Here is a 22,575-nt window from a genome sequence, read left to right as displayed (position 1 = left end):
GTCAAATAACTTTCTCTGGGACCCTACAGCAGCTCCCCACGCTAGCACCTGTCCAGCCAAAACTCCCTTTGGGCAAAGAAACTAAGCGTTGGCAGGTAAAAGAAAAGACTTTATTAATAATCAGTGGGTGGGAGGTGAGGGTGTGCAACGCACTGCAAGCGCCCAGTTCCTCGGAGGACGGCGCGTGGCTCAGTCCAGGCTCATGTCCTCCTCTTCGTCCTTCTTGTCCTTCGCGTCGCCCTCTTTCTGCTCGGGCTTGGCGTTGTTCTGCATGGCTTTGGCAAACGCTTCCACATCTAGAACACGTTAAAGACACAAGGTGGTGTCTAACCCTTGCCCAGAACTGGGGATCAAAGTGATGGGATCAAGGGCAGAAGGGCTGTGACCTTTACCCCCTCAGCCCCACTTCTGCAGATCCAGGGGGACAGGAATGGACCCTGCCCCTGGCTCTGGCCTGGAGGTGCAGGCGCAGCCACTTACCGCCCTTGTTGGCGGCCTCCACGGCCTCTGCAGGCAGACCGAACTGGCACATGAGGGGGCCCAGCTGCCCCGAGGCCAAGGCTGCGCTGAACATGCCCAGGGCCTGCAAGAAGAGCCAGGTGAGGACTGAGCTCCAACCCGGGCTGCACCCCAGAGCCACACTGCTCAGCTGCCAGCTCTGCGGGTCAGGCACATGAAGCACTGGCCACAGTGAAGGTGGGGCAGGGCCTCCTCCTCCCTCCTGCCCACTCCCTGAGCACACAGTGGAGGACACCCTGGGCCCGGCCTCTACCTGCTGGAACTGGGGCGAGGTCAGGGTATTCTGGATCTCATCCGCGGTCTGCGGCAGCGACTCCCCAGATGGCAAGTAGGGAAGCAGGCGCTCCTGGACGTCCGCGTTGGCGAGGATGGGAGCCATTATCTCCGGCGTCAGCACACTGGCCAGGTCCACTGGGGCACAAGAACACGGCCATCAGCTCGATGACAGCCTAAGTGCCCACATGGAAGGCATGCAAGCAGGGACTCAGCTCATGGCCCCAGCACCCCAGGCGTGCACACTAGGCAGATACCTTGGAAGGTGAGCGTGCGAGGGTCAGCAGGCCCCATGCCCCCGACCCAGCTCCAGGCGACAGCACACGTTACCTTGCTGGCCGCCTGCTGGCCCGGCTGGTACGTTCATCGTGGCCAGGATGCTCTGGAGGTCGCTCAGCTGGATGGGCTGGGTCGGGCTGGCTGCTGTGCTGGCTCCATTCCCGGAACTGGGCGCGGGGCTCGGGCTAGTTGCTGAGGCAGCTGCTGGAGCAGAAGGGGCTGGGGTGGCACGGGTGGAAGAGGTGGTGGATGACGGGGTGACTGCTGCCGACTGGCTCCGGGAGCTGCGAAGAGAGGGCACCGCTGGAGCGGACACACCCCACACGGCAGGGCCTACTCGCAGGGTCCAGGGCGCCGGGCCAGGATTCCCCACTGCCCCTCCCTTAACACCGTGGCACCTGCGTGGCAGGAGCGATGAGGCTCACCTGGAGGAGGAGCTGCTCCCTGGAGGCCCACTGCTCCCCAGTAAGCTGGCCAGGCCAGGTCCAGTCAGGGCCCCCAGCCCACCTGTGAGGGGCAAGGAAATGCAAGCTCAGGATGCCCTCTAGCCCACCAGGAAGAGCCTGGCCCCTCCCCAGGCCAGAGGAGCAGGAATTCCCAACACCAAAGCCAGGAAGAAGCGGGGCGGTGGGGACCCACAGGCCTGGAGGAGCGGCGTGGGGCAGGCGGACACTTGCGGCTATGTTCTGGAAGCAAGGTCACTTCTGTTCCATGCCATTACACAATTCATGTGCTTAGATTAGAAGATTCAGTCCAGATCCCACCCAAAGGGACAAGCATTTCTGAAGGGCCAAGCACACAGGTCTGCACTCCATGAGCTAGCAGCAGGCAGGCAGCCATGTGGGGCCAGGGGACCCTGGGCGCAGGAACCCCAGCTCCCTCCAGTCCTCCAGCCCCACCGCTCGGCCAGTCACCCTCCTCCGAAGTACCCAGCTGGGGTCCTCACCAGGGGCCCAGAAGCCCTCACCTACCCAGCTCTAGCCACAGGCAAACAAGCGCATTCCCAAAGGGGAACCAGTTTGCAGACACACAGGCTCCCCGACACTACGCAGACAGAGCCAGCAGAAGTTTAAAGGAAACAGAGACCGGGCCTCAAAGCATTCCCAGCAGAAGCTGCCCAAGAGCCCGGGTGGCGCACGTTACCCAGTCCTCCAAGGCCGGCTGGTCCGATGAGCTGCATGAGCTGGCTGTGGCTCATGTTTCCCAGCAGGCTCTGCAGGCCACCCTCACCTGGAAAACACTGCAGCTCAGGCGGGCCTGCCCCAGCCAGATCCACGCGGGCCCCACCACGCTGCCTGCGCCTCTGCTGAGCACCCCACTCGGCTGCCCCTGAATCCTACAGGAGGCACCACTTGAAGTGAGGCGACGGTGGGATGCAGACCCGTCCTACCCCGTGAAGGTGGGAGTGGGGAGTGACCCAGGGAGCTCACAGGGTCTCTAACTTAGAATCTTCTATTTCCACTTCCAAACAACCTGTGCTGAGGGGGCGAGTCATCCACAGTAGACTCTGGCCTCCCAGGAAACCCTGAGCTCACGTGACACATGTGACAGTTACCGCCTAGCGCAGAGAGTTCGTGGCCGCTGCTTCCGCTGGCCCCCAGCGCCCCAGGCATCGGGGGATTGTTCAGATACTCGTTGACTTTCCGGCAATGCTCCTCATCCTGGTCTGTCTTGGGTTCCTGCAAGAGGAAGGGCATGTAAGGGCAGGAGCTGGCGCCAGCTCACCCAGGGCCACCACAGCCATCCTCTGACCTGGCTTCCAGGTGAGGGACCTGAGACGCAGAGGCGCGTGTGCCTGGCCACACAGTGCTGAGGAAACAGGACCCGGCCCAGCAGGTGAGGGGACGGCAGTGGCGCCTCCTGAGCACGATGCTCCGCGCCCTGTCCCCATCTGCCGCAATCCCGGGTGTGCCCTGTCCCCCTCCGCCCATTTCACAAATGGGGAGCCTAGAGCTCCGAAGGCACTTAGCTGCTGCCAGGCCAAGCCCTCTCACCCTCCTGCCCTCTGGGGTGCGGTTCTTTACACACCCGTCTCCTTCCTTCAACCAGTGGAAGGCAGCGAACTGGCCCGCTCAGCACACTGCGGCCCAGGGCCACGGCAGGCGCTCACAATCGAGCACACGCGTGTGCACACACGTGCACAGATCAGTGTCAGAAGCATCGACCTGCGAGCTCACAGAGCTGGGAGCAGAGCACCCACGTACACCCCGAACGGCTATGGAAGCTGCAGGGCGCCAGGGACACTGGGAGTCCCTGCTCTCATGGCAAAGCTGGAACAGGGGACTTAAAAGCCACCAACAGGAAAATCGGGGAAAAAAGGGAGAGGGTGGTAACAGTTGGACACTATTTCTTGGCAAAACCGTGGAAAAACACGTTCTACACCAGCAGGTGGCAAATGGTGGCCCCCATCTGTGTTTGCAAATAAAGTTTAACTGGAGTTTGGCTATGCCTGTTCATTTTCCCAGGCCGCTGCACAGGTGAGCAGCAACACAGACCATGTGCTCCACAGAGACCTCAGACAGGGCCACCCCTGCTCTCGAAAGTGCCAAGGGGGGTGGGGTGGGGACAGCAACTCCACCTCTGGCAGAGAGCATGGCCTTCTCTCTCCACACTGCAAACGCATGCACACGCTTCCTGACCACAGGCCCGCCACCAGTTTTCACCTACAGATGATACTGGCTTATGGAAAATGATCTGTGTACCGGGCAATTCTTTGCAACACTGCCTGTAACAGCACAAAAAACGGCAACAAGCTCAATGGTCACTGACAGATGACAGAATGAGCAGCGGCCTCTAGACCCAAAAGACGCTCTGCAGCTGTGGGTAAGAGAAACCCTGGGCACTGACACCCCTGGCCTCCAGGACACACTGCCAGGGAAGGGGCAGGACTGTGGAAAGTGTGAGCAGGATGCTTCGTTTCTGTGAGCACCAGCAGGGAAGCCACACAGGGGCCTCTGCCTCTGCTGTGGGGGCCTCAGTGACCCACGGCAAGGGGCAGAGAGAGGGCACTGGGCATCGTTAGAACCAGGGCCAGCATGCCTGTCTGCCTGGAAATTTCACACCGCAATCGGTTGCCCGCAGCCCAGCCTGGAGCCTCCGTACTCTGGGAGAGGACCTCGGCCCCAGGTAGCATGCACCGCAGCCCTGAGGTGGCATCTCAGGCCGTGTGGCTGGGTGTGGCCAGCGCCCGCTGGTTTATAAAAGCCAATTGCACCACACTGTAAGCAAGTTCCTAACCGAATCGCAGGGCAACAAAAAGGCACAACCCCAAGGCCTGCCCCATACCTGCATCCAGAAGAAAAGCCGCTTGGACCCTGCCTTGAACTTCAGCACGTAGACCCTCCCGCTGGGGCACTGCGGCACCCGCTTGAACTCACAGTCGTCAGGGAAGATGATCAAGTCCTGGCAAGCCAGGGGAAAAGAGAGTCAGTGGCGCAGATGGCATCACTGTGCCCAGTCTCAGGAGAGCGTGCCGAGCCCTGGGTCTAACCGGGTGGGGTGCGCAAGGGGCAGCTAAGCCGCCAGACCCCTCGCTGGTAGGGTCTCCACAAGGCAGAGAAGCCAGGGTCAGAGACAGCCCATGAAAGGCAAGGCCAGGGGAGAGAGCAGGGAAGGGGGCCTTTCAGATGGCAACGGGGTTTCTGAGACGTGCTGGGAACAACATTCCCAGAGTAGTTAAAAAGCCAACTCTGAACTGCTCTCAAATGTAACAAAGAACAACTTAGAGTCTGAAAAACAAAGAAGACTGAGTGAAGCCGCCAGGCACAGAGCTCCAGGCTCTCCAAGGCCACACCTCCAACCCCAGGCACCTCACACGGACAGTTCAAGGCCAGGCACAGAGCTCCGGGCTCTCCAGGGCCACACCTCCAACCCAGGCACCTCACACGGACAGTTCAAGATACACAGTGGCCGAGATGCCCCTGTCACCGCGGAAACCAGGACGACCCATCAGCAGGGCAGTCGATGACGGCCCCACGAGCGGTCCCCAGATGCGGCCAAGCCCCCACCGCGAACTCCAAAGCGAGGACTCCGAGGGCCCGAGAAGTCGCCTGTCCTGCTGCTGCGGCTCAGGGACACTCACGTCTTCCACGTTCCCGGACGTCCTGTCCTTCCAGCAGAAGTGAATAAGCGAGTCGTCCGTCTGCTGAATGTACACCAGCCCTTTCCGCTTATCCGGAGTCACGGTGGTCCCCTTCAGGGACATCTTTCCCGCCCGAAACTCCACCAAGTACTTGTTGGAGGTGCCCCGAGAGCCTGGCACCAGGCTTGGAAAGAGCGCGCCTGAGGTCGTCATCCTGAAAGCGCGGAGAGGACGCTGAGACGCGGCGGTCACTGTCGCCTCCGGTCCGGCAAGCTCCCGCCCCCTGGGGTGTTTGGGAGCAGGGGGCCTGCGCCCAGAGCTGCCCAAGGCAGACACGGACACGCCGGGCTGCCTTTCCGCGTTTCCCCCGCTCACGACGATCGCACCGCCCGCACTCGGCGCTGGGCCGGGGCAGCCCCGCCAAGCCTAGTGGGGCCGGCCCTAGGCGTGACGCCGTCTCCGCGGGGCACCAGCCTCGACGCGCCGCCCCGGCGACCCGCTCCGCGGGGCAGACCCGCCCGAGCTCCCGCCGAGCCCCACGCTCAGAGCCGCAGGCGGAACCGGGGCGGCGCCCGAGACCCCAGAACCCCCGCCCGGCCCGGCCCCCGCAGGCCCCACCCGCCGCGCCGGCCACCTTCTCGTCCTGGCTGCCCTCGCCCCATCCTTGGTCCAGCAGCCCCTGCCCCCGCCTCCGGTCGCCCCCGGCCGCCCCAGGCCCGGCGACTCCCGCACCTGCCTCGCGCCCACACTCGTTCGAGAGGCGCCGTCCGGGCTCGCTCTTCCTCCTCGGCGCCTGCCGGGCCCCGCCGGAAGCCCGCGTTCGGCCCGCCCCGCCTGCCGCTCTCGCCGCCGATTGAGCCCCGTAGGCCGCGCAGCCGGCTCTAACCTGCCAACGATTGGCGAGGGCGACCGTCCATCGCACTCGCTCCTCCCCGGTCCGCCCCCGCGCCGGCGGCTCTTTTCCGGCGGAAGCGCGGGCCGCAGGGCGCTTGGACCAGAGCGGCCCCTATTGTTGCTGTGTCATAGGGGAGCGGCGGCGGCCCCTAGAGGCGGCGCCAGGGACCACAGGCGGGTTTCAGAGGGGCGCTGGGGACCTGCTCAGCTGGGGCCGAGCCCACCCCTCGGCGTCGCCAGCCCGGGCGGGCAGAGCTGTCACTCGTGTGGCTGAGCCAGGGGTTAGGCGGAGGCCGAGGAGTGCGGTCCGGCTGTGGGCGGCGGGCACCAGGGCTACGCATAGAAGTGACCATGGGTTCAGCGCTTTGGGGACCCAGGCAGGAGCTGGAGTCCACGCGTCCGGGAGAGCAGGGGTCCGAGAGGGTAGAGCAAGGGTGAGAACCGTGATATGGTCTCAGCTGTATACATGTAGTCCCGCAGGGGTCCGGGAGGGCAGCGGTCAGGAAGGGGTGGGTCCGGGAGGAGAGGGGTCCCGAGAGGGGAGGGGGTCCCGGAGGGGAGGGATCTGGGAGGGGTGAGTCCGGGAGGGAGGAGTCAGGGAAGGCCTGAGTCCCAGACGGGTGGGGTCCTGGAAGGGAGGGGTCCGGGAGGGCAGGGGTCCTGGAGGGCAGGGGCTCACCCTCTGGACGCCTGGATGGGAAAGGCCACAGGGTAAAAAGGCGGCAGTCGCCCGCCAGTGTTGTGTAACTTTCAGTCACTTTGACACAAACTAAAGCGAAGACAACAGATACTGTTTGTGGCGCCCCAGCCGGCTGCTGAAGGGACACGTTCTTTGGGATTTGCCTACAGCGACGCCAGGCGGGGGCTCTTAGAGGGCTCAGGCGCGGTGGCTCACGCCTGTAAACCCAGAACTTTGGGAGGCCGAGGCGGGCGGATTACTTGAGGCCAGAAGTTCAAGACCAGCCTGGGCAACATGGTGAATGAAACCCCGACTCTACTAAAAATGCAAAAATTAGCCAGGTATGCTGGCACATGCCTGTAATTCCATCTACTCAGGAGGCTGATGCACGAGAATCGCCTGAACCCGGGAGGTGGAGGTTGCAGTGAGCCGAGATTGCGCCACTGCACTCCAGCCTGGGCGACAGAGGAAGACTCCTTCTCAAAATAATAATAAATAATAATAGTAATAAAATAGAGAGGTCAGGCGCTTCGTGAGAACCCTGAGGTGCAGTGGCCTCTGCACCCCAGTTAAGCAAGACTAGATGTTTGCAGCTGAGACTGTGCCAGGGTCCTCAGGTTCTCCTTTGTCCACCGCTCACTTCCTTCTTTCCTTCAGATACTTCACTCCCTTCGGGCGCTCCCCGGGGTCACCGTGTGCTTGGTGGCTCACCCTCAGAGTGGATGCACAGCTGTGTGCTTACGTGCTCTCTGAGGTCTTTAGGTGTGTGTTTTCACTCACCCTTGTTGGGAGATGCGTTGGTGTTGATGCTGGCAGCTCCAGTCCTTTCATTCTGCAGGGAGCCTACTACTCAGGCCTCCATTGTCTCGGTGGCAGAGCTTGTGCCAGTTATGTTTAGTTGCCAGCTTTTGACTGTCATAATGCTTCCATTTGAAACATTGATTGATCTAAAGATTCACGCTTTTTGTTTTGGAAAATGTAGCTACTTTTCATTTTAAAATGTGTGTTAACAGGTAGTAAGTTTGTTATTGTTATTTTTATGTAGCTAAATAATTTTAAATGTCCTCTTAATTCCTAGTATGGTAAATGTCAATAGATAAAGCTCACATAAACAAAAGCTCTTTGGGGTCCTGTATAATTTTTAAGAATTTAAACGGTTCCAGAAGCTAAAGGGCTTGAGAGGGGCTAACACAAAGCTCTGTGGCCCGCTGGTGACAGGTGCATCACTGATACTGCAGCCCCATCCTCGTGCCCTCGTGTAAAACAGGGAAAAGGTGGAAATGAGAAAACCCAGCCTGGCTTTCCCGGCAAGAAGGTGGCAAGCAAGTGTCACTTGTTTATGTCACAGACAGTGAAGCAGAAGCCCCAGGGTCCACAGGGGCCAAGTGTGCAGAGGCCAACGCAGTGGCCAAGAGGACCCTGGATTTACCATTTCCTCCACTTCCTGGAGGCCCTGTGGCCTGGGATGGCTCAAACAACCCCAGAACTCTTTACCCACACTTCAAGCGAAACTCCCACATTCCTATGAGCACGCTGCAGTGAGGAAACGAGCCGCAGCCAGGCAGGCATCGCAGAGGCCACTGTGGGTGCCCGCTGCCAGCCCACGGGCTCTATGCGTGTGTGGGGTATGGCACCTGGAGCACCCAGCAGCCCAGGACTCCAGCTGTGGCCACAGAGTGGGTGGGGGGGGCACACACTGCTTTGTGTCAGGAATCTCGGACTTGAAGCACACACAAGGTCGGAAGGGCTGTGTGACAGGTGCAGCTGTCCCTATCTTCTAATTGGTCACTGATGGCAGTTGGTGGGATGTCTGCAAAATGCCCGCAGCATCTAGAGGAGCAGCCTCACCGGGACACGCGCATTCAGCTAAAGGGTTTGGACTAAGAGATCCCCCAAAAGAGATTTCTATTCACCCCGTTTAGCCAAAAAAAAAAAAAAAAAAAAAAAAAAAAGCCCCAGACTTGCATGATGGCTCACACCTGCAATCCCAGCACTTTGGGAGGCTGAGGTGAGAGGGTCCCTTGAAGCCCAGGAGTTCAAGACCAGCTTAATCAAGACAGTGAGACCCCGTCTTTAGAAAAAGACAAATTAAAAAAGAGCCAGCCATGGCGGTGCATGCCTGTAGTCTCAGCTACTTGGGAGGCTGAGGTGAAGGTCAAGGCTGGCGGTGAGCCGTGATGGCACCACTGCACTCCAGCCTGGGTGACAGAGCGAGACCCTGTCTCAAAAAAGCCCCAAACTGTGAAGAAAGCACACCCTGATGCTCTCCACGTGCTGCAGGCTCCTCGGGTGAAAGGTGGGCGGCAGAGCCCAGGCTGCGCCTCCACGTGGGCAGAAGACACCTCCGGATGTTTCACCAAAGAGGTCACAGGCGGCAAAGGCACTATGGCAAAGCTGCTCAACACCATTATTCATGAGGGAAATGCAAATGAAATACACCTGCTGGAACTTAGCAAACGACGGAAGGTGCCAGGCAAAGTTGGAAACACCAATGGCATGGCTACTTCGGAAAAGCATTTGGCAGGGGTAGGGTTTTTTAAACTTTTTTTTTTTTTTTTTTTGAGATGGAGTCTCACTCTATCCCATAGGCTGGAGTGCAGTGGCTTGATCTCAGCTCATTGCAGCCCCCGCCTCCTGAGTTCAAGCAGTTCTCCTACCTCGGCCTCCTGAGTAGCTGGGATTACAGGCATGTGCCACCAGACCCGGTTAATTTTTGTATTTTTATTAGAGACAGGGTTTCACCATGTTGGCCAGGTTGGTCTCGAACTCCTGAGCTTGAGCGATCCACCCGCCTCAACCTCCCAAAGTGCTGGGATTACAGGTGTGAGCCACTGCACCTTGTGGGGTTTTTTTTAACATTTTAGAAATAGACAAGTCACAACTGAGTGGAAGGCAGAGAGTTCTGGTTCCCCTGGGTGTTCGGTGAGCTACGCCGCCACCGGGTCAGCGCCCAGCAGAGTCCGCCATTCGCGTCGAGGTCCACCGTCGGTCCATCTGTGCTGCCACCACTGACCAGGCAGTTTACAAAGAACCGAAACGTACTTTCTCACAGTTCTGCAGGTCCGGAAGTCAGCGTCAGTGGGGCGGCAGGCCTGGTTGTCTGGTGAGCGCTGTCCTCAGCTGACGTGGCGCTGATGCTCTGTGGGGCAGACCAGGCAGTGTGGGAGGAGCCTCTGGCTATGGGCTCAGGCAATGGTGGTGGAGCCCCACAGCCACACCCCTGGAGCATTCCGAGAGCATGGACGTCTTGTGGACCGTGTGTCCCTCTGCCCTAGCCACACTGACCACTGGGACGACCGAGTCTGCTCAGCTTACGCTCCTGAAAAGCACGAAGGTGCTGGGGCCACTTACGGCGGAAGGCAGGCAGCTGAAACCTGGGGCACCGGGCGCTTCGCTGCTTCTAGCAGTAGCATCCCCCTGCCAGGGGAGGGGGGTCCATCAGAGCCTCCTGCTGCTCGGAGAACCTGGGCGCTCCACCCATCACATGTGCCGCCCGACAGGTGTCACGAGTGTCCCCCAGCCCCCTCTCCACAGGGCAGTTTTTGGAAATGAGCCATTTGCTTGGCCAATCCTCAGGAACACACGGTCCAAACTTCTGATAACCAGGCATGAGGACTCATCCACAGCAGATTTGTAGCCCTTTTCAAAATGGCCAGAGCGGCTGAGATGGTGAAAAATTGCTCAGTGTAAAACAGAGGTCACCTGCTGCCCATCTTCAGAGAATCTTCATTCAAATCTTAGAGGTTAACATTTATTTTCACAGATGTGTACACAGCCCTCTGAAAAATCTGAGGATGACTGTGTTAATGCAGTTTGGCACTGACAGTTGTTAAATATTATAAAATAAGCGCGTTCTGCTGGCATCTTTTCTCAGCTGCCATGTCCTTGCTGCCTGCTGGGATGAATGGCACTGGAGGAGCAGCTGGGTGAAGGCACGGGGAGGGGTGAGGGCCTGCAAGGTGTGGGCGACAGGAACGCCCGGCTGCACACCATCGCCCTCTGCAGAGCCACCGTCGTGCTCCTAAACATCTGGCCACGGCAGCCTGGCTCCCAAAGCTCACCAAGCGAAGGACCGACTGTAAAGTGAACTTCGTACCCAGAGTTGGCAAATGTGGCTTTCGCCTCACAGAAATTTTACATCAGCCTGTAGAAGACGGTGAGGAACCATCTTTTGAGGGGTCCGAGGGAGACCCAGCTCCCGTGCTGTCTGGCAAGCAGCAGGAGCCACCGCCCCGTTCTCGGCCACGGCAGGGGCCCCGTCTTTTGTGTCCACTTTACACACAGGCAAGTCCAGATGTGGCCATCAAAGAAAACTGGGACCATCAGGACTTCCTGCAGATGGATCGAACTCTCCTCTGGGGTCCAGCTGCGCCCCTCGTCCACATCTGTGCTGGCTGGAGGGTCAGGGCTACATTCTGCCCGACAAGCAGTCTGGTGCAGGGGACGCAAATGTCACACCCAGCAGGGCCCAGCACTTGGAGACCTGAACTCTGTCGCCCAGCTCAGTGGGAAGCTCATCGGAACTCGTAACTGTCTTTGCTTTGTTTTCCTTCACGGAAATGACAAGGACCTGTAAAACTTGTAAATCCCCATTTCTGCTGGGGAGAAATTTTCCCCAAAGAGCAGGATGCCTTGTGAGGAGGCCTCCAGGCATTTCTCTTGTCCTGTTCTAACCTCCTGACCTTGTGTTCAGACGTGCCTGGCAAACCGGGGCAGGTCCTTGGTGTTCAAGGCCAATGCCCCAGATGGAAAGCTCCACGCTCAGACACGTGGACAGTGGGGTGCCCGGAGGCCACCAGGGTGGCATGTGGCACTTCTCCAAGTGCCGGGCCCTGCTGGGTCTGACATTTGCGTCCCCTGCACCAGACTGCTTGTCGGGCAAAGTGTAGCCCTGACCCTCCAGCCAGCACAGATGTGAGCTCGGGATGGCGTCTGGAAGGGGTGGTGGTGACCGGGAGCACCTGCAGGCACCACTCTTCCTGTACCAGCTTTCCCACTTGCCGCCGGAGGCTGGGAAACTCAGGGCACACACAGGCACCTCCCCGCGACCAAGGCATCTGGGCCGCTGGCTCGCTCTCCTCCCAGACAGCAGTCTCGGGAGGGTCTGGCCTCAGGACAGCCTGCACCAACAAAATGCCGGATGTCCATCAGGGCTGGGGACCAGGGCCAGCTGTCCCCCACTTCCCACAACCCAAGCCTCGCCCAGTGAGAAGGCTGCAGGTGCTGGTGACACCCGACCCTTCACCGTCCTTGGACACTAGGGCAGGGCAGACGTCGCCACGTGGCCAGCGACTCAGATCCACACCGTCATCCCAGGTGAGCCTGGTGAGCACCAGCATGTGCTGTGTTGCCAACACGTGCTTTGCATGTGGCTCTCCATGCTTTGCATATGGCTCTCCGTGCTTTGCATGTGGCTCTCCGTGCTTTGCATGTGGCTCTCCGTGCTTTGCATGTGGCTCTCCGGGAGGCATGCCTGTTCACCGTTCTGTCTCCAGCAGCTCACAATACATACACCCTGAACCAATGACCATGGAACCGAATTCTCATTTCAATTAGCAATAGAATCCAACCAAGGTATTAGGTTCTGTTGGGGAATAAGCTTGCTAGGTTTTTCATTCTGTAAGGACATCCTACATGACAGGATTAATTTTTTAAAAGAACCAAGGGCCTGGCACAGTGGCTCACACCTGTAATCCCAGCACTTTGGGAGGCTGAGGCAGGAGGATTGCTTGAGCCCAGGAGTTCAAGACCAGCTTGGGCAACACAGTGAGATCCTGTCTCTACAAAATTGTTTTAAAAAAATAGCTGGGTTTGCTGGCAAGTGCCTATGGTCCTAGCTACTTGGGAGGCTGAGGCTGGAGGACTGCTTGAGCCCAGGATGTCGAGGCTGCAGTGAGCTATGATTGCACCACTGCACTCGAGCCTGGGCAACTGACCCTATCTCTAAAAGTGAATAAAGCACCAAGACCCTTGGTCAAGGCCATACTCACACCCAAACGCGTGGCCCATGAGAAGGCCATCACTTTCCACACATTAAGTGGTGGCCATCTTTATTAGAGATGTTTAACATTCAATAGATATCCAAGGTGACAAAAGTTAGGTCATAGTTTATGTGTTAGCATTTGCAGAAACAGTAACAAAAAATAGTAAAAAGTTAAAATAACCTCGACACACAGCCGCTTTTGCCATCAGCCTTCCTACCGTTCTTCCTCCACCTCTGGTTTGGTGTCTGTCCTCAGGGACAGCAGAAGAGGGGCTGTCTGTGCAGCCAACCAGCCCCTGAAATACCAGGAGCCTGGTCCTAGAAGAGGACTTGGAAACAAACCCGTGGGCAAATTATCTTAACCAGTAACAAGTGGAATGATCAGTAAGAACTCGTTAAACCTCCCTAAATGCAGTCACTTTCAATGTGTCTGAGTCTCACCTCTGGATGTTCTTAGCTTGCAATCTTTCTTGGAGAAGGAGCCGGTTCACAACCACAGTCTGGAAAAGCAGATGACCCTCCACCAGAGGCACCTGGGCTCCACATTCCAGCCATCGGGGAATTTCAAAGTCTTCTCTTTGAATAACGCCACAATCCTGAATCCTCAGACCCAGCTACCAGTCACGGAGCGGTTCTGTTCAGACACTTTTGAGTGGCGGGTACGGAGCTCATAGGCCCCGAGGATGACACAGGACTCGGCACCAAACACCATCGTTTCCAGCTTCCAAAGCTACAAAATCAAGCCTTCAAAACGAGTGTTCACTTCTAGAAGTGCTTCCGTCACAGGTGTGATGTGGACGCCAAGACACACACAGGTGGCACCTGTCACTCAGAAGTGCCGGCCTGAGTAACCTGGACTCCACGCAACCGTGTGTCAGCGTGTGCATGAGTGTGTGCGTGCATGCACACAACCGACGGTCTTTCAAAGTGCTCCACTGTGATCTCTCGTGTTGACAATTCTACATGAAAAAAAATCAGTCACAGCCAGGTGTAGTGGCTCACGCCTGTAATCCCAGCACTTTGGGAGGTTGAGGCAGGCAGACTACTTGAGGTTGGGAGTTTGAGACCAGCCTGACCAACATGGTGAAACCCCATGTCTACTAAAAATAAAAAATCAGCCAGGCGTGGTGGCGCATGCCTGTAATCCCAGCTACTCGGGAGGCTGAGGCAGGAGAATCGCTTGAACCCGGGAGGCGGAGGTTGCGGTGAGCCGAGATCATGCCATTGCACTCCAGCCTGGGCAACAAGAGTGAAACTCCGTCTCAAAAAGAAAAAAAAATCAGTCACTTGATAAAGGTGAATGCTGAGATGGACACATACCTATTTTTCGTTAAATAACTTTAATTACACCACTGTAAGTAGATTCTGCCTCTGACCCTCCCACAGCACACAACCGGATGTGATTCTTGTCACTTCTATTTTAAACATGCATACTGGGAAAAACAGAAACACAAGAGTGCTATGGGTACACGCGACGTGTGAGAAGAAATGAACCCCCTGGAGACACGGACACGGTGTGCGGTGACAGACAGGCCTCACTGACAACAGGGCAGCGAGTCGGAGCCAGGACGCCTCTGAGGCGGAAGCAGTCTTGGGATTTCCTGTCACACTCTTGATGCTTCTGCCCACTCTGGTTTGTCACGGGGATGCTTCATTTTGGACAGTATAAAACCGGTGATTAATGCATATCTTGCTCTTCAGCAAAATACTATTCAAGTAGTTTTAACTTAAATATTTTAAAAGTAATCTTTACATTATTGAAGATTGTTAAAAAATACAGAATCTGACAACTTTTCACTCAATCTGATGCTCTGAAACTCTTCACTTCTGTTTTATCATAATTTAGAAGGCAATCCCTGGCCTTTATAAAACTCTCTGCAGGATTAGTTTCAAGATCCATCCTTCCCCCACTGGTTCGAGTTTAAAAGACTTTCAGAACCTTTTGCCACTGCATTATAAAGAGAACATGAACCCCTTCCCATTACTTCCTTTAGCTACACATGCTATGACTGAGAGTGTGCTGGAAGCTAAACAAGCCCCAGCTGACTTCTGCCACATAAAAGGGCGCCGTGAAGAATTTCCCTGTTGAAACCTTAATGAAGACGATGATCCCAAGTGAAGCCTTATGAAGAGACGGCACAGCAGAGTGAAATGTTTGGCAATCAACAGTTAATTAGAATTACATCCTTGATCAGGGATGATGCTATCTCCGCGAACTCAGTCGTTAGAAAAGTTGGTTTCTGCTGTGACGAGGCTCAGAGTGGCCACTCGAGGAAGTCCAGCCTCGTCAGCCTCCGGTCCCGGGCCCCAGGCCCCTCCAGGCCCTCAGTAGATATCTGGGCAGTCGGAGAAATTCCGCTCAAAGTAATCCCCTGCATACAACCAGTCGGGGGTCCCAGTGTAGGGGTTATTGCCTGGGTAGAACCACCTGCCGGATACAAGGGAGGGGGGTCAGAAGATGCTCAGCCCAAAAGGAAAACGCAGCCCTGTTCTGGGTGCAGGAGTGTGTTCCCCCAACTCAGCAACATCACAGTAATGTGGGTTTTAAAATGCAGCCCAGCGTAACAACTTCAACGGAGAATTATTGATCACGTGGTCATGTGAATGCTGGAACCTAAAGATATCCAGACACCCGTGTCAATTTCACTTCCCAACAAAATCTTGAGGGTTTAACTCAACACAAAATCCTCACACTGGGCCCTTATCAGAGAAGTTACTGGAGCCTAAATAATACCTCTCCCCTTTCAAGGCAAAAGCAGTTACACTGTTCACATGTGCTATCATTTAAAGCAAACCAAGTATTTGTTTTTTTAACTGAGGACAAAGGAAGACATTATAGGCAGAGAAGGTGGCACAGGGCCTGAGTGTTAGCGCTGGTTCAGCCGCCGTCCACAGCGCCCGGCTGGCACTCAGGGCCCGAGGGGTGTCCTTAGTGCTGGGGGTGGGGTGGGGGCAGCGCTCACAAAGGAGAAGACATTTTCTTCGAAGGTCAAAAGATCATTATTTTCACAGTATATTTTTTTAACACTTTAAAAAAACAATGAACAGGCCGGGCGCGGTGGCTCACGCCTGTAATTCCAGCACTTCAGGAGGCTGGAGGCAGGCGGATCACTAGGTCAGGAGATTGAGACCACAGTGAAACCCCGTCTCTATAAAAATACAAAAAAAAAAAATTAGCCAGGCGTGGTGGCAGGCACCTGTAGTCCCAGCTACTCAGGAGGCTGAGGCAGGAGAATGGTGTGAACCCGGGGGGGCGGAGCTTGCAGTGAGCCGAGATCACGCCACTGCACTCCAGCCTGGGCAACAACAACAAAAAAAAAAAAAAAAAAAAAAAGAGGAAAGGTTAACTATTTTGAAGCTGATTTTTCTCTGGATTAAGGGCAAATTCCAAATATCAAACCATTCAAAGCCTAGTATTAAATTAAATTGGAAGCCCAAACAGTGAGAATTGGTTTCAAAACGCCAGCCACATGTAGGCCACCGGGTATCATTGTTGTTGGGCCTTGAGAACGAATCCTACCAAGCAGGTGGCCTACAGGATTAAGATGCTTCACAAACACCCAAAGATTTTTCTAACAAACTAAAATGTTTTACTTATAAATACATTTTAAAATTATACTTATTACAGTACATTATTGATTGAATCCTTATTCAATGGTTCTTTTCTCTTATGACTATTATAGAACAAACTACAGCCAGCTTAGGACAGTTACAGAAACAGGAATCATGTCCCAGCAGCTGATGCTTCTGTGAGACCCACGCGGCCCATGCCACCGTCCCAGCCTCCACGTGCACAGATGCCACGGCACAGCACACGGGATTTAATTTTCACAAAACCTTTCCGGGTCATGGGGTGAAGATCAGCCTGAGTGGCACTGACAGGAAGATGTGGTATCGGTGTGACAGGCGTGGCCTCCACACTGTGCCACCTCCCTACACATGGGCCGTGGCCCCTGGGGGACCTCAACCATACACTCACCAGCTGTGTTTTCCTAAAGGGAGCAGTCACATTCAGGCAACATTTTCTCTTTAACTTTGCCACAGTTGAAAAGAAAGCTTTGGGCCAACACACCATGAGGCCCGGCAGTAGACCCGGGTCTGAGGTGACAGGCACTCTGCACAGGCCAACCCCAGCCGGGTGGTCTTGGCAAAGTGTGCGCTAAGCTAGGATGGGCTCTTACCTGGGCAGTGGGAACCACATGGGTCAGGGGCAGCCACTGATGTCACTACCTTAATGGAGCTATGGAACAGTAACTGCCCAGCCACAGGGGTGTGGGGGTGAGAGAAGGCACTCCCCGCCGCCCCCAGGTGTGTGTGGGGCCTCCCCGCCGCCCCCAGGTGTGTGTGGGGCCTCCCCGCCGCCCCCAGGTGTGTGTGGGGCCTCCCCGCCGCCCCCAGGTGTGTGTGGGGCCTCCCCGCCGCCCCCAGGTGTGTGTGGGGCCTCCCCGCCGCCCCCAGGTGTGTGTGGGGCCTCCCCGCCGCCCCCAGGTGTGTGTGGGGCCTCCCCGCCGTCCCCAGGTGTGTGTGGGGCCTCCCCGCTGCCCCCAGGTGTGTGTGGGGCCTCCCCGCTGCCCCAGCCTGCGTGGCTACCACAGTACTCACCTCGTCTGCCACTCCGCCTCCTCCTTGGCCCGCTCCCTCCGTGCTTCTCTCTGCTTCTCCTCCAGCCGCTCCTTCTCCTGGCTAGCCAGATCTAGGATCCAAGCAAACAGTTTAGGTCAGAGACCTTAGAACCGCACCCCGCCACCCCCTATGCACCTAGATCTCTAGTTGGCATGTCTCACTGTGGCTGGAATGCCACAGACAACAGGTTCTGTGATCGGGAGACCAAACACAATCACAACTGCCGAGGCCACAGCGGCCGGCACACCAACGGGGCCCTTCCCAAGCGGAGCTGAGTAGAGCATGGGGGCTGCATGTGCTGCGTGTTCTACGACAGCACTACTCAAAGTCTGCGGGTGCCGGAGTCTGAAGGTCAGGCAGGGCCCAGGCACCACCCGATGCCCTGGTGTGCGATGCCCTGGTGTGCGAGCAGGCGCTCAGGACGGGGAGCTAGCCCCACCACGGGCTGCGCAAATGAGAGCCCATCTCTCAGAGACGAGCTCCCTTTAGCCTTAACCTTCCCGGGTAACTGCCATGTGGCTTCTGTGAAGGACTGGGCACACATTCTGAATACAAAGCATGAGAAGTTACATCCACTCCCAGGTCACACTCCTCGTGAGCTGGGTTTCTCTCTGAAAACATCACTAATTCAAGCCGGGCGCGGTGGCTCATGCCTGCATCCCAGCACTTAGGAGGGCTGAAGCAGGCGGATCGCTTGAACCCAAGAGTTGGCAACCAGCCTGGGCAACATGGCAAAACCCCATCTCTATAAAAAATACAAAAATTAGGCCAGGCACAGTGTCATCCCAGCACTTTAGGAGGCCAAGGCGGGTGGATCACCTGAGGTCAGGAGTTCGAGACCAGGCTGGCCAACATGGTGAAACCCTGTCTCTACTAAAAATACAAAAATTGGCCGGGTGTGGTGGCGGGCACCTGTAATCCCAGCTACTCAGGAGGCTGAGGCAGGAGAATCTCTTGAACCTGTGAGGCAGAGGTTGCAGTGAGCCAAGATCGTGCCACTGCACTCCAGCCTGGGCAACAAGTGTGAAACTCTGTCTCAAAAAAAACAAAACAAAACAAAACAAAAAAAACCTGGCCAGGCACAGTGGCTCATGCCTGTAATCCCAGCACTCTGGGAGGCTGAGGCGGGCGGATCACAAGGTCAGGAGATCGAGACCGTCCTGGCTAACATGGTGAAACCCCGTCTCTACTAAAATATACAAAAAATTAACCGGGCGTGGTGGCAGGGGCACCTGTAGTCCCAGCTACTCGGGAGGCTGAGGCAGGAGAATGGCCTGAACCCAGAAGGCGGAGCTTGCAGTGAACCGAGATCGCGCCACTACCCTCCAGCCTGGGGAACAGCGTGAGACTCCGTCTCAAAAAAAAAAAAAAGAAAAACCCACAAAAATTAGCCAGGCGTAGTGGCATGCACTTGTAGTCCCAGCTACTCGGGAGGCTGAGGCAGGAGGATGGCTTGAACCTGGGAGGTTGAGGCTGCAGTGAGCCAAGATCACACCACTATAGTCCAGCCTGAGCTACAGAGTGAGATCCCGACTCCAAACATAAATAAATAAAACATTACTAACTCAAAACCCAGGACACTTTGGATTTGCCTCCTCAGCCAGGAGTTTCACTGCGGATTCCATCTAGATGAGTGAGTGAGAAAGCTGTTCATCTGCCATGTTATAGATGAACGCTGCAAGCACAGAGCCCACCGGGAGAGTGTGAGGCTGCAGGACACGCCACACACGTGCCAGTGACTGCACTGATGGCCACACGGATCCTCGCAGTGGAACACGTGCAGTTTTCTAAATGTAATCTTAACTTTTGTTTAATTTAATAATAACAAATTAGGAACTTGTACTTCGTTTTTTGTGGGTTTTTTTTGTTTGTTTGTGAGACAGGGTCTCACTCTGTCGCCCTGGCTGGAGTGCAGTGGTATAATCTCAGCTCACTGCAACCTCCACCTCCTGGGTTCAAGCGATTCTCATGCCTCAGCCTCCCTAGAAGCTGGGATTACAGTCGGGCGCCACCATGCCCACCTAATTTCTTGTATTTTTAGTAGAGACGGAGTTTTGCCTTGTTGGCCAGGCTGGTTTCGAACTCCTGACCTCGGGTGATCCACCTGCCTCGGCCTCCCAAAGTGCTGGGATTATAGGCGTGAGCCACCGTGCTTGGCCTAGGATTTGTACTTTGTATGTATTTTTTCATTTCATTTTCTAGTAATGTAATTTTAATTTATTTACAAAAGGTTTGGTCTGAGGCAGGCGAGAGATCTTTAAAGCCCTTCACCACAGACGGTCTGAGAAGCCTAGTTAGAAGGCCTGCAGCCTGCTTGTTTGTTTAGGGAGAGGGACGGGGCTCCCCTTGTAGGCGAGAGCCTGGCTTCTGCCAGCGAGTGCTTTGTGCTCTCCCACCCTAGCCAGGGCGTCCTTGGCCCCAAGCTTCCTCCTCTGACTGCGTGGACGCACCCATGTTGCCATTCTCCATGCCGCGGATGTCAGGGCGCAGGCGGCAGTCTGTGGGTGGCAGGGTCTTCTCCATGCCTGTCTCCAGCTCGTTGAGGCTCACAGTGAAACTGGTGAAATTATACATCTGTGGAGCAAGGCACAGAGACGCGACCTCAGCAGGGCCTCTGAACCATGGACTATGCTCCAAGACCCCCAGTGGGCCCCTGAAATCCCGCAGGTGCTACCTGACTGCCAACATGGGAACTACTTCCGCTCACGTCTTCCACCCGCAAATTCAATGCCTCTGCCATCTTCACTAAGCACGTATCATGCACTGTGGCTGTAACGTTTGCATTTTGAGGTATACCAGCAAAACTCACACATATTTCTTTTTCTGTCTTTACAATCTCATCAACAGATTTGTCACCAGCTTGCTGGAAACACTCCAGTCACGCCACCTGTCTCCCACTGCTAAACCCTCAGCTCGTACCTGCTCCTTTCCTGCCCTCAGCCACACCTGCCCACAGGTTCCTCCCCTTTACCCCTGCAGCTGCCAAAGCCTCAGCCCTGGGAGCAAGTTAATCTGTCACATTAACAACTGGAATGCTTAGGGTGTGACAGTCCCCCCGTGCCCAGGACGCCCAGAGCCTTGCTCTGCCTGACTTCTGGCTCACAGCTGTCTGCTCGACATCTTGTGGACAGCACACCCGAGCAGGCCTGCAGCAGCACCCTGCACCCACAGCCTCCGGCCTCTGCAGCCCTCAGGGCCCTGGCTCCACTCAGGTCCTCCCGCCACAGCCAGGCCCTCCAGCCACCACCCGTGTCCTCCCTCTTCTGTTGCTGCCCTCACAGCATCTCAGCAAGCAGCCAGAAAGGCCACAGGAAACATCAATAGCACCCGTCACCCCCTGCTCAAATGACTCCTGGTGCCCCATGTCACTCACAGCAAATACTGAAGTCATCTGGAGACCCCTGCACCCCCTCCACCCTCATCCCCATGGCCCCCTGGGCCCTCACACACTAGTCTACTCCAGGGGTCTCTGCCCTGACTGTCCCCTCCGCCCAAATGCAATCCCTAGACACCCCCACCCTTACCCCATGACTGAAGCCACAGCACTCAGATGCCCTCCCTGGCACCCAAGGCACCACCTGGCTCTCAGGTGTGAGTCAACCACCTGCCCTGCCTCCCTCCTGGGACCTCGTCTGCCTGGTTCTAGTGCCCAGGCCCACAGGGCCTGGCAGGCAGGAGGACTCAACACATACGCTGAGCCAAAGGCTGGAAGCACGAGTTATCTTTAAAGAGACTTCCCTGAAAAAAAAATTAGCAATTTTCCTAATAATAAATTTAAAATACCAATAGTATCATTGGCAGGCCACAGTGTCTCATGCCTGTGGTCCCAGCAACTCAGGAGGCCAAGGCAGGAAGATAATGCTTGAGGCCAGGAGTTCGAGACCAGCCTGGGCAACATAGCAAGACCTCCTCTCTACAAAAAATAGAAAATTAGTCTGGCATGGTGGCACACGCCTGTGGTCCTCGCTACTCGGGAGGCTGAGGTAGGAGGCTCACTTGAGCCCAGAAATTGGAGCCTGCAGTGAGCCAAGATCACACCACTGCACTGCAGCCTGGGTGACAGAGCGAGACTCTGCCTCTATTAAAAAAGAAAATAGCATTGTTAAACCAGTTCGTACTCTACTCAAATGATAACAGCGACTGTTGAGATAACGTGCTTAAAGTGAAGGTTTTGCTTTTGCTTCCTTTTCTGTATTTTACGCATGTTCTGCTCTGTTTATGGGACATACAAAATTGCATAAGTTACATAAATTTTATATACAAATAAGAATTTATAAAAAATACTAAGATATTACGTGTGATATTTATCATATAACTATATATCACATATTTTATTTGTCATAAAACATGTAGTTTATGATATATTTAATAAAAATTATAAGTGCAATTTTCAAAAATAAATATCACAAGGCATTTAGGCATCTAAATTGACAAGTGAGAAAAGCAATCTCCCCGAACAGGCTTGGAAGCCTCTTTTGATAAGACGCACTCGGTGCAGGCCTTGGCCGGCAATGGCCGCGTCTGTCTGATGTTCCCAGGGGAAGCACAAGCATGTGTGCCCGGCGGGCAGCTCCAACACGCAGCGGGCAGCTCTGACACGCAGCTGAGCATGCGTCCACACCTCGACCTGCATGTCCTATGGAGCAGCGGTGCCCAGCCCCAACAGCAGGCCCCAAGGCAGGCAAGCACAGGGCCGGGACGCAGCTCCAGGGACAACAGAAGCCACTCCGACAATGGCGGAGGCCCCTCTGTCTGCTCTGGGACAACAGGCTGAGGCGAGGCAGCAGGCAAGGGCCCAAGGACAGGGAAGAGCCATGGGGCTGGGCCCAGAGGCGGGTGTGACATGGGCAGGCAGAGACATCAGGCCATGGAGGGACACAGACCTGGGCAGAGTTGGGGGGCCGGGTGTTGATCCTCCAGAGCAGCTTGCTGCCGGGAATGACCTGCACGGTCTCCTGGGCCACAGGCACGTCGTCAGCCACGTCGCTGTCAGCCTTCCCGGAGTCTTCATCCTGAAACACAGAACCCTGCTGTGTGGCTGCCCGGGGCCAGGCCGCTCTTGGCCAGGAGGACAGCTATTCTCAGAGCGCCTTTCAGACCAGTCACCTGAGCAGAGCCAGGCAGCCTCCTTTTTTTTTTTTTTCAGACGGAGTCTCGCTCTGTTGCCCAGGCTGGAGTGCAATGGTGCGATCTCGGGTCACTGCAACCTCTGCCTCCCGAGTTCAAGAGATTCTCCTGCCTCAG

General features: G+C 56.0%; 2 protein-coding genes across 7 annotated transcripts in view; both read right to left on the bottom strand.

The window, feature by feature from the left end:
* Positions 1 to 88: 88 nt before the first annotated feature.
* ADRM1 (ADRM1 26S proteasome ubiquitin receptor) lies at positions 89 to 6,134 on the bottom strand. 3 transcript variants are annotated; one of them, XM_019016940.4, is made up of 10 exons: positions 5,885 to 6,134; positions 5,153 to 5,366; positions 4,357 to 4,473; positions 2,627 to 2,750; positions 2,215 to 2,301; positions 1,497 to 1,578; positions 1,123 to 1,355; positions 773 to 930; positions 481 to 583; positions 89 to 296 (listed from the first exon to the last, which is right to left on the bottom strand). In XM_019016940.4, exons 2-10 carry the CDS (start codon positions 5,363 to 5,365, stop codon positions 190 to 192), a joined length of 1,224 nt encoding a protein of 407 aa, XP_018872485.1. In that variant the 5' UTR covers position 5,366; positions 5,885 to 6,134; the 3' UTR covers positions 89 to 189. The 3 variants fall into 3 exon arrangements, with proteins under 3 accessions (XP_018872485.1, XP_004062533.1, XP_063558501.1); XM_004062485.4 differs by having other exon boundaries at positions 5,889 to 6,099; XM_063702431.1 differs by lacking the exon at positions 481 to 583 and having other exon boundaries at positions 5,885 to 6,102.
* A 6,624-nt stretch (positions 6,135 to 12,758) lies between these two features.
* Positions 12,759 to 22,575, bottom strand: part of OSBPL2 (oxysterol binding protein like 2) — a 57,237-nt gene continuing 47,420 nt past the window's right edge. For all 4 annotated transcript variants that reach the window (XM_004062486.4, XM_055372842.2, XM_055372843.2 and 1 more), the window contains 4 exons: positions 22,215 to 22,343; positions 19,782 to 19,905; positions 17,311 to 17,401; positions 12,759 to 15,136 (listed from right to left, as the gene is read on the bottom strand). In XM_004062486.4, the coding sequence (XP_004062534.1) occupies positions 15,034 to 15,136; positions 17,311 to 17,401; positions 19,782 to 19,905; positions 22,215 to 22,343 (447 nt within the window). In that variant the 3' untranslated portion in view covers positions 12,759 to 15,033. The remainder of the gene's footprint in view (positions 15,137 to 17,310; positions 17,402 to 19,781; positions 19,906 to 22,214; positions 22,344 to 22,575) is intronic.

The sequence above is a fragment of the Gorilla gorilla genome, chromosome 21, assembly GCF_029281585.2.
Source record: "Gorilla gorilla gorilla isolate KB3781 chromosome 21, NHGRI_mGorGor1-v2.1_pri, whole genome shotgun sequence".
Taxonomy (NCBI): Eukaryota; Metazoa; Chordata; class Mammalia; order Primates; family Hominidae; genus Gorilla; species Gorilla gorilla.
This window is presented reverse-complemented; position numbering and strand designations above follow the sequence as displayed.